General features: G+C 38.7%; 2 protein-coding genes across 3 annotated transcripts; one reads left to right on the top strand and one right to left on the bottom strand.

The window, feature by feature from the left end:
• Window positions 1-26: 26 nt before the first annotated feature.
• Window positions 27-5,440, top strand: uprt (uracil phosphoribosyltransferase (FUR1) homolog (S. cerevisiae)). Of its 2 annotated transcripts, XM_034093443.2 has the most exons (8): window positions 32-135; window positions 291-547; window positions 1,396-1,438; window positions 1,516-1,585; window positions 1,812-1,874; window positions 2,898-3,059; window positions 3,983-4,081; window positions 5,010-5,440. In XM_034093443.2, the coding sequence occupies exons 2-8, from the start codon at window positions 321-323 to the stop codon at window positions 5,114-5,116; spliced, it is 771 nt and encodes a 256-aa protein (XP_033949334.1). In that variant the 5' UTR covers window positions 32-135; window positions 291-320; the 3' UTR covers window positions 5,117-5,440. The 2 variants fall into 2 exon arrangements, with proteins under 2 accessions (XP_071060748.1, XP_033949334.1); XM_071204647.1 differs by having other exon boundaries at window positions 27-547.
• A 1,637-nt stretch (window positions 5,441-7,077) lies between these two features.
• Window positions 7,078-11,036, bottom strand: zdhhc15b (zinc finger DHHC-type palmitoyltransferase 15b). Its single transcript, XM_034092986.2, has 11 exons — window positions 10,864-11,036; window positions 10,445-10,471; window positions 10,248-10,342; window positions 10,018-10,138; window positions 9,630-9,699; window positions 9,291-9,323; window positions 9,082-9,202; window positions 8,772-8,904; window positions 8,490-8,616; window positions 7,979-8,094; window positions 7,078-7,441 (listed from the first exon to the last, which is right to left on the bottom strand). Exons 1-11 carry the CDS (start codon window positions 10,979-10,981, stop codon window positions 7,398-7,400), a joined length of 1,005 nt encoding a protein of 334 aa, XP_033948877.1. The 5' UTR covers window positions 10,982-11,036; the 3' UTR covers window positions 7,078-7,397.
• Between the last annotated feature and the right edge of the window lie 547 nt (window positions 11,037-11,583).

Genomic DNA, 11,583 nt, shown 5'->3' with positions numbered 1-11,583 from the left:
ATACGTCATATCCGGTTTCCACCAACCCTGTCAGTGTGCTAGCGGACAAGCAGCTTTAGTCCACTCTCCGTTACATTTTGAGGACTTATCTGCCGCTACTTTAATGTTGACACGACAGGATTGAGTATCTAAAAGGTTGGTGAATGTGCTGCTAAAGGTCAGTCTACGCTGTAGCTGCGTGACTTGGATAGTTTTACTTCAAAACAGCACGTTGTCTTCTTTGTCACGCACACAGCGGTTAAACTGGGTCACTCGGTCAAGAATCGGTATTTAACTTTATCACATTTTAGGAAAGGAAACCCCTTGATCTCGCACTCAGGATGCCCTGCCACAATCAACAGCTGAACAATGTCAACAGTGGTCAGGAGCACCCAATGAAGCAAGTGCGATTTGCAAACAACAGCAGCAGCAGTAGTGTGCTGCCCACCTCTGAAGCCTCTGATGGCAGCATACAGACTGACAGCAGCCAGGACACGGTGGGACCTCAGCTCAAACTGCTCCCTCTCAATGACCAGATCCGGGAGTTACAGACCATAATCAGAGACAAGTGAGTCCCTACTCCTATCTTAACCAAAGGACAGACCACAGCAAATCTGTTGTGGTAGAAAATAGTCAAAATAGTTATTATGCTACACTTTTTTGTATTGCCATTTGTTCCTACTTTAAATGCAGCCCTGAAGTGCTTTACAAAAAAGGGAAATACAAATAATGGACATGACATAGTAAAAATAAGATTGGAAATTGGATTTGAAAAATATAAGTGACATAAGTTGCAAAATAAACTCACACACAATAAGAATGATACACATTACGTTTAAAAAGGATCAATATTTGCAGCATGCACATATAAGTCATAAAAACCGCAGCTGAATCAAACTTCCATTAACACATGAACACCAAATATGATAGGATGATTTTTGGAGAAACAAATAGATAAATCAAGGTTCAAGGCTTTTATTGTCATATTTCGTACATAACTACATTGTTATGTCGATGAAAATCTTAGGTCACAGGCTTCACCAACAGTGCAACACAATACAACTGAAAAAAATAGTGCAAATAAATACAATAAAATAGAATAGAAGTAGTGCCATAAGAGTCTATATACAAGTGATAAATAATTTGTAAGTTGCAAACAGGTGAATGTTATGGATGTTCTTGTTAATGTATTATATTATGAATAAACCTCAAGACAGGGTGGAAAAATGATCCCAATAACTTCCACACAGTGAGGTTAAGTATTTATTTTGGACGAGCTCAGTGAGATAGGATCAGTACAAATGCATACATGTATGTATCATATGAGGAGGGATAAAGTAGGTTTGGTGCATTTATAGTAAAAAAACTACATTGAGTACTTAGTTTGTAACTAAGTATTTATATTTTCATTTTCAGGACAACCAGCAGAGGAGACTTTGTGTTTTGTGCTGATCGACTGGTAAGCTTGGGACTTAATACACCATATTTAATGTGTATAAGCTGCAAGCTCTGAGCTTTTTCTTCTTCAAATAACAGATCAGACTAGTAGTTGAAGAGGGTTTGAATCAGCTCCCCTACTCGGAGTGCACTGTGACCACGCCAACAGGTGAGGGTCTTTTTCTCTCATAACAAAGTTAACGTCTAGGTTTCAAGTTCAGACACAGAATCTGAGCTCCGACACTTCTATTAATCCATGTAAAAGCTATCTAATTATAACAATTCAAAAATATAAGTGGGCTCACTTCCTGTGTTTTACCTCTAGCCTGTGTGACTACCAGGCTTATTCAGATCGGCTACATTTGTGAATGTTCCCATTTCATTTTCCCCCTCAGGGTACAAGTATGAAGGTGTCAAGTTTGAAAGAGGCAACTGTGGAGTCAGCATAATGAGGAGTGGTAAGTTAGTGTCGTGTCACACCCACCAAAATTACAGCCCCTCCTTTGCCGGTGCATTTATCATGTCTTCCATGCATATGTGATTTGTGCCGACTTGCTGTATATCCAGTCCTGCACGACGTATTCATCCGGTCATGGGAAGTGTGTGCTCAGGATCATTTGATTTGTATAAGTTATTTTCTCAACATGAAACTGATTGATCATTTTAATACAATAGAATAATATTACAGGTCCATGCTGGACTTTGCAGAACATGTTCTCTGAAGGAATCACTGTCACCGACTCACTTCCTCTCTCTCAGATTTAATGAGACTGTCAAAAGCCAAACCTATATTATCCTTTTATGAAAGTAATTCTAGGGCAGAAATATATAAAATATAAGGGTTGGACAATTATTTTAGTTAAATCTTTCAGGCAACACACATTAACAGTGTATGACGCAGATCGAAACACATGCACCTATTGTTTTCTATCTAGTCTACACAGCGCTGGCATCTTGACACGTCAACATTCATACTTAATTACGTATCAGAATACAGGATGTCCTATTTTTTTTTTAACAGCATTCTAGAAAAATAGGAAATTACGGCTACTGTGCTTTTTTCTTCTTTATAGGCAGCACGCATTGATGTAAATAATGTTTTTAAAGGTGCATTTTAATGTATTTTTTTACATTGTCCTTTCATTTTACTGTGCATTTTTGTAGAGACATAAGCACACACAGTGTAGTTTGTGAGACATACACAATTTAGACACATTTTTGATTTTCATCAGTGTTGTTCATTTTGCCTACTTGACAATCGCACTTGCAGAGCCAAGATGAACGGAGTGAAATCTGCACTACTGTAAGTATTGTGATTTCATACAGTATTATGAAAAGAGGACCTTCAAAATTGAGTTGGACTTGGGTTATACACACATCGCATATTGTGAAATTAATGCTGGCCCCCTGGCTCTAAATCAATAAATTCATCAAAATGAACAACATCCTCTGAGCAAGATGCATTGTGTGTCTCCCCACAGGTGAGGCCATGGAGCAGGGTCTCCGGGACTGCTGCCGCTCCATCCGCATTGGCAAGATCCTCATCCAGAGTGATGAGGAGACACAGAAAGCCAAGGTCTTCTATGCCAAGTTCCCCCCTGATGTGTACAGAAGAAAAGTGCTGCTCATGTACCCTATCCTTAGTAAGTAACACAGGGCTGAGTGCAGTTAATCTCACTGATGATGACTCCCGTTAACCGCCCTCAGCAGCACATAAATGTCAAGAGATGTCCATTTTTGTGCAAATGTAACAACGGTTTCATATATTAATTCATTTTGAGAAATCTCCCTCGGGTTGACCTTCACCGGCAAGTCTCTGCATTTCCACATCATACCAGCCCATTCACACTGTTCTGATAATTATAGCTCTTACGGGGGAAATTATACACTGCCCGGGAGATAGCCACCAAGCTGCTGAATAGCATAATGAGAGCCAACAAAAATAGGATCTTAATAGCCCTGGTTTCCCAATGTCAGAAAGCAGCATTTTTATGCTAAAGTAATGGCCACTAATCCAGGTTGAATGTATGTTTTATTATGTCAGAACATATGGTTACACTGATGCAGATAACAGGGTCAGGAATGAAATGCTGCATAGTGCTCAGACTCAGTACCTAGAGAGGAGATTACTTGCCAACAGCCAGATTCTAACCCTTACACAATCAAACATTGTTTACTGTATATGTTGACGTTTTTAATTGTGTTTATTCATTGTATGTACAAGTGCTGTACTTGGGAGAAGCCCCCTAGTTTTGTTCATGTCCTTCTTTTTATGTTATCATGTGGCATTGTGATACAGATACAATGTACAGTTGATCGATCGAGCATGTTTCAATTTGAGAGTCTTTTGTATTTAATACCAAGTTATTTTTATATTTGTCAATTTCAAAATACAGGACAAAACCCCCTCCCCTGCTGGTGGTTATAAAATAAGAAGTGCACACAAAAATAGCAATAACATTACATTGTGTTAGCTTCAATTTTCACATTGTTTCTGAAACTAAAATGACATTGTAAACATTTGAATATCCGCCGCCGTTAAACCCTACATTTTCTGTGTCTGCAGGTACCGGCAACACTGTGATCGAGGCGGTGAGAGTGCTGATCGAGCACGGAGTCCAGCCCAGACATATTATCCTCCTCAGCCTTTTCTCCACTCCTCACGGTATGCCACCACTGCCAGTTCACTGCAACTGCAGCTTACCACCAATTTACTTTTGTTTACCCACCAGATCACACACAGTTTTTCCTCCATCCTTCTCTCCTGCTGCATCATTATACTGCTGGTAACCACAATGCAGTTTGATGGCACTGCTGATTTGACGCAGCCGTATGAGCGAGCAGAGCAGCAGATCTTTTTTAAATTAGACCACAAATAGGTCTAACGGTAGTTCTCCCCAATGACTACTTGCCTGATTATAATGGCATTTAATGTGGATGTGTCGTTTTCAGGACATTTTGTTATGTTTAACCCTTGTGAGCTTTAGTTCTACATAAGGCCAAAATATACACACAAAGAAAGAAGTGCATGTTAACATAACATATTAGCCAATCCTACTATTAATATACTGAGAGGGTAATGTAAGGAATTGGCGCAATGACCTTTAGAATTATTTATTTTTATACCCAGATATGATTCCCTAGTCAAAAATGTTTTCAGACTAACTGCAAATGTGTTTTTGGGAGTCTTATTCAATGTTTAGGAGCTGCTGAAAAATAGGCAACCTTTTTTGTTTTATGAGAGACCTGTTGTGTGAACCATACTGCTAGCTGTGGCTCAGGGTACAATGTTTTTGGGCAATTCTCTTTGCTCGTTATGACATTTACAGCATTTTAATATCAATTTAAATACATTTGGCAATGCTGTGCAGCATTTGAGGAAATCTCAAAAGTCAGGATTAGTCCTCTGGCTACAAATAAATGGTAAATGCATGTAATGCTTGTCCTCCCCTCTGTCTCCCCCTTTCAACACCGTCACTCTAAAATAAAAGCTACTCTGGCCCAAAAAACAAAAAAGTAGAAGTTTGACCTCTGCTGTTAGTTTCTCAGGTTTGTCTTGTATTAATGCAATACATTTTACTTGTTTTTCTTAGGAGCCAAATCTATAATCCAGGAGTTCCCTGATATCACCATCTTGACCACGGAGGTCCACCCGGTGGCTCCGACACATTTTGGCCAGAGGTACTTTGGCACCGACTGAACCGGGGACAACATGAGGAACATGACCTCCAAATTGTTTTGACTATTTTGTCTAGTTTATTTAAATGTTTCTCATGTTCTCCTTGTTGTGCCAACTAATGCTACTCTATCTCCAAAGTTCCTAAACTGATACAAAATTACTAATCTGAACGACTGTATTTATTACTGTTGCTGCTTTTTCTTGCTGTGTATCCTCATGCTAAAGAAAGAGAACATCAGTGAACTGTATAAAGAGTTCAGCTTGGATCATTTTATTTTGCATGTTACAACAACCGATGGAAAATAAAGAATTTATACTTGTTAAAAGACAGAACGGCAAATGAAACAGTTTCAGTACTTTCAATGGTTTAGAGGTGTTGAAATAAGGAAGCGCCACAATCACATACTATACAAAATAAAGATATAAAAGGGACCACACTGCATCTGCTCTAGAAGTATTGAACTCTGTCTGCAAACTGCGTATCATTTGTCATCTTATAAATACCACGTATCCTACTATTTGATAAAAGCAAAATGCTTCAATAGTTTATTTTAAGAGTCACTTGATGGTGCAACATATGCAGACACTGCCTGCCGCAGTAATGAATCAGTAAACTCAATACACAGGAAGAGAAACTGAAGATTATAATAAATAGACACGAGACGACATGAAACACTCAACATCCACATCTTTCCTAGAGTTTATACATGCTTTCAGACAATGAGTTGTACCTCATAATGTATGTTATTATGAATTTCTCAGATATGAGCAGCATTTTATTTGGCTTTCCCAACATAGTAGTGAAGCAAGTTAAAGTGTCAAGATCAAACAGTATCAAGGTTTGATAAAGGCCAAACTTTTGAATTGTACTAAAATGGACGTACTCACTAACAGAAGTTTTTTTAACTAAGTTTGCTGGCTAAATATAAATACACAATAAATACCATAAACCAACAGTTTCCACCAGGAGGATCTGTTCCATTACTATTAAAATGTCAAAATACATTAACGCAGGTAGAAAACCATTTGGAACATCACATTGCAGAAGATCGCGTTCCTCTACCAACCAGTGGATGAGGACCAGTCGTTATATATATATATATATATATATGTACACTTATCTGCATGTTTCAAGAGATCAAAAGTCCAAGCAGACATAGAAGCTATAAATTATTTTGTACCCATGGTGAAAGTTAATTTCACTTTCCTATAACTTCCACACAGAAGTGTTACTGCACTAGGGAAGGCTGGTATGGTAGAAAGATTGTGATGATTGTTTTTAAATAATCCCCGGCATTGGACTCAAACCCATCACTTGATTTCTTTAGAGCAATGTATCCAACATAATTTAAGCAATGATACACGGTATATGGACCCCACTTAAGAACTTTGAATATATTACGTTTGCCATAATACATATTGAGCTGTAACAGTGAATTAACACTTCAAATATACAGTAGTTTAGTTTTCAATACCCTTACCAATCTGATCAGACATCAATAATGGCATATTTAGCAAATAATATTAATGCTGAGATTCTCTACTTAAGCACAATCTGAGTTTTCTCGTAAACAAAAATGAATATATTAATAAGGTGGAGGTTAAGTCAGGTAATATAATACTCATATTTGCATTAAAAAAAATGTTAATCATGTTAATATTCTGCAAAGCTCAAACTGGTAGAGGCCAGACAACTGAATCACTACAAGAGACCTCTGCAGTATCATAGGTGTTAAGTTAGAGCCCCCCACCCACCCAGCACAGACACTGTAAACCCACGACCCAACAATAACACACAGGCATGTAAAGCAGTACAGAGCTAGACAGAAGCTCCCCAATTAACACTTATTTATAATCCCACAGAGGCCATTGCTTTGTGATGAACAACCAGAGGGAAATATATATATATATATATATATATATATATATATACATACATACATACATATATATATATATATATATATATATATATACCCATGGTAATAAATACAGCCGTCTTTTTGTATACAAGGTAATATTTGACAAGTTTTGGTCTGAACCAAACTGATCCTGTTGTACTGCTGAGAGGAGAGGTGAAGCTACTGGTTGTCCATTGAGTTCCTCTGTTCATCAATATGTAAAACACATGGGGACAAGTGGCAATAACAATGCTAATGCAGCTTTTAATCCACACGTTTGGCCTCCTTCAGGATTTTTCCAGTGTCTGAAGGTCCACATTATATGGAATGCGTTTGCCACAGTGTGTGTGATATGAATCTACATCCTCTGTACCAGTGTATGTTGTCCTTACTTTACATTACTATTCCTCCATCTCTATGGTAACAGAAGGGTCATGGTCCTCAACTAGAATGAAAGAAGAAGAAGAAAGAAGAGATTTCAGCGTGGATACACTAGTCAACATGGCCTGTGACCACCAGGTGGGGCAGAACTGTTTGGTTGGAATGCAAACTGCTGTGCAGGGGAATATTTGGGCCTCCAAGTTTGAGCACAAACATATTTGTTTCTGGTTTGTTTAACAATCACGTCTCCAAGGTGACAACGTGTGCTGGAAGGTGACTTATATACAGAAATGCTTAGTTGTGTGCCCATTACTGTAACTGGAAAGCTGAGTTTTGGCCATTACTGTGACTGGAAAGCTGAGTTTTGGCCATTACAGGGATTAACTATTTAGACTTCTGTAGAAACATTTGAAAACCATTTTTGATGCATAACTTGTTATATTTGCACATTTAATAAAGCTTGACACACTCAAAACATCAGTACACGCAATGAATGCAAAAAGTGACTGATATCAATTTTAGGATTTTAAAATGCAGTTTGTATTCTGGGAATTGGAAAGATAATGTGGAAATATGATATGACAAAGTTAAAGTGACTCACCCAGGCTTCCCTCGGAGCCATCATCAGACTCCTCCCACAGGTCCTCATTAGCTAATAAGGGGTTGTGGGACTCAGAACTACGATTCTTCAAGGGGAAGTAGTGGCCGTTCCCTTGGCTGACGTTTACAGTGTGCAAAAGAAAATGGAAGTTAGTTAGGAGCCGTGGCCATCACTCCATCAACTGATCCAATCCTTCATAGAAAATGTTAGAAAATGAAATGCTGCTACATGTAAAACAACTTTGATTCTGCGGACTGACTCTCCACAGAATCCCAAGTGGTTTTTACAACTAATTCATATGATCCCTCCTATAAACTATCCAAATATATAATTGATTATTTTAACTAAAGTTACCTGTATGTTGTTTGATATTGTTGTTCGCTATAACTATATTTTATTTTTACTGCACATTTCTTTCATAGCTCAAATTCAAAACATTTATAGAAAAGCTTCTTACAGTAAGTAAACTAATGATGCAACCTAACTTGTTTCCTCATGCCAACAAACTCACCCAGTGAAAACCGGGATGAACCACAGCCTTCGATCCTCTCCAAACACTTGCTGCAGGTTTCTACGTATGCCAACATTAAAGCCATTTCTGTCTGGTCCACTGACAAAAACTGGAGCTGTGAAAGCCTCTAAGAAAAAGGAAAAAGGATCAGAAAGTGGTTTAAATTCTCCATTATCCAAATATCTATTTGAACAAAGTTCCTACATTTATGAGATGATGAGAGCAGCTTCATGAGAAGGATCTAAAGGGGTTCCATTCTCCAATAAATACGTTAATCCTCACCTAAAGTGGATCGGTTCTTGGAGACCAACCAACAGTGGTAGCCAAAGAGGAACATGAGACTGACGAAGAACATGAGCGCCACAAACATGAGGAAGAGGACATGGAACTTTGCAGGTCCATTTGGCAAGTCCCCCTGGAAGAGAGAAACAGGAGAACGAGAAACTTGAGAAAATGGACTTAAAAAGGTTTTACTCAATACACTTGGTTATCTGTTCCTGTGGAATTGCAATAGTGCTGACTGTGTGCAATACAAGTATGTAATATGACTCCATTATGATCACCAATGATCATTTAGACTTATGACACTCACCACCCAGAATTTAAGGAAATACTGAAAGACTGTAGCTGCAATGAATACACAATACACCATGGAGTAGGCCAGGAAAAGCAGGAAAAACTTGTAGTTGGCAAAGCCCACACAGTTGTTCACCCTAAAATAAAAAGAAATGATGCTGTCAGAGCAAAACAATGATACATACATTCCTCAAAAATAGGGAAATACAGGCAAAAGTTACTTACCAGGGACAGTGATGGTCCATCTTCAATACACATCTTTGAAAGAAAAATATAGTTTTAATGCATATCATTTTGACAGCATTGCAGCTTAAGCAATTAGTACCTTAAATAAAATGTCCGAAATCATAAATATCATACTTTTGATGCAACCTTCTTCACCAGTTTTCTGTTGCTTTACTGATGCCTTTTGGTACACATTTGATCTACAGTAATTGATCATCGGGATATTTTCTCTGAGAGATCGTGTGCCAACAAAGCAACACCTTGTAATTACCAACACATATAATCTTGCCTCTTGTAATCTCTCTCGTTGAATTAATTGAGGAGGAAAGAGTGACTTACGTTTCACAAACCGAGCAGTGGTGACAGCGGTCAGGCTTCAGAACCTGGCAGCGGTCGCAGAACCTGATAGCTAGAGACAACAGGATGGCCAGTTGAATGAAGGACATTTGAGCAGAGCGTACCCTTCACTTGCTTCCTGTAGTCTACAACTTATTCTTAGCAATCAGCACTAATGAAAGAGATGCATTGGCTGATTACTTTGGATGGGGCCTAATTTCCCTAGACTACTTATTTTCAACGCACACAAGATTATGTGCGAGCTGACTGTGCCTAAAATACCTGCCTTGTGAATCCTGTTTTGACACATACGGCACAGAAGGGGTTAATACCATATGAAATGGTATTACTGCAGAAGAAAAAATGTGAATTAAATGAAAGCGCAAGTTACCTCCAGAATGAGCTCGACTGAAGATGGGCAGTTTCTTTGCAATCTCAACCAGGATTTGTTTCTGAGCATCTGGTCTCTCTTCAAATTCGTATCTTTGCTTGTCCGAGTATGACAGCTGAAACTAAAGCAACAAACATGCATCATTATCACATTTATATTACAGACTTGATAAATGGTCAAATAAATCCTAGCTGGATGTTCAGCCTGGCAGCTTTAACTGGGCAGGATACCTTTTTGCATGGTGAGGCAGGAGGGGTAAAAATGGACTTCCAGTAGGTCCAGGAGAACATCACAAAGCAAACATGAAATACCAGTAGATAGGCCACTGCAAACACAAACAAGTCACAACAATGTACAAAACAATACACGTAATGTATTTTATAGCAGCGCACATTGATTGTAGCACAAACATGTGTACGTAACTCACCTTTCTCCAGTGTGTTGGTTAGTGTAACTGTAAAAACAAGAACATGGCATGAGAAAACAGAAGCTGGGTGCCAGAGATTAGCAACCATTTGGCCTGACATTGCCCCTAATAGTTTACAATTCAAAATAGGAACAGGATTTACCGGCTAACTCGACTAGCCCGACTGACAGGCAGCTAGGAGACGCAGCAACAGCCAGTCTTTGTAACACTAACCTCTTGGTGGCAATACGAAATTCAATTAAAGTATTCACGTTGTGTTGTATAGCTACATATAACGTTAAGGCACACACCGTAAACCACTTCCGCCTATTTTGCTAGCTCCTGCTCTGGCTTTTAATTTTGTCAACACTGCTGTGCGGCAATCTGCGATGTACACAATGAAATACTAAGAAACACAACAAACGGACTGTCATACTTACAAAGACATAGCTCAAATACGTAGGCGTAGTATGACCACAACATCACGGCGACTATTATAAGGACAGGTATCCAGGAGAAAACCCTTTGACAGCATCTCAAGCCTCTGGAGAGAGCCATGTTCGACTAGTCTCTCTCCCGATCTGCGCTTGACTACCATCCCTGGGAATCATCCATCAGTGAGATCTGCGAGCGATTCACCGCACTCCGGGAGCTAGACCCTAGACCTGAATCCTCTCATCTGATTATCGAGACTTGCATTATGACAGTAATACAACTTTTACTGTTATATCTTTAAATAACCCTGGTACTTCATTTCAAGAAAGGTGCACTGATTTCCCTACCGGAAAATGATATGCAAAAGAAAAAAGACACAAGAAAAAACAAAACTTCAATGTTTTACCAACATCAGTCCTGATCGTCAGGAGGCTACCATTCTGGTCCATCAATCAGTTTAACTTTTGTCGTAGACATTAAATAGTTTGACTCAACCTTAATTACAGGTGGACGTTTATTGTACTCCTTGGCACTGGCATGCAGACTTTACATATAGTCCCAAATGTATAGAGATTTACGTTTGCTATATGAGCTCTGGTATTACTTTCTCCAACCAGGAAAGCAAGATCTTACATGTAAAATCCTATGGATTATTTCTTGAATGTGTGCCTAGTCTTCCAGTGAAGTTGTAAGTACAGCGGCATTACATTACATTCATTTGGCAT

This window comes from Pseudochaenichthys georgianus, chromosome 10 (genome assembly GCF_902827115.2).
Source record: "Pseudochaenichthys georgianus chromosome 10, fPseGeo1.2, whole genome shotgun sequence".
Lineage (NCBI taxonomy): Eukaryota > Metazoa > Chordata > Actinopteri > Perciformes > Channichthyidae > Pseudochaenichthys > Pseudochaenichthys georgianus.
The sequence above is the reverse complement of the archived record's forward strand: the minus strand, read 5'-3'. Positions and strand labels throughout refer to the sequence as shown.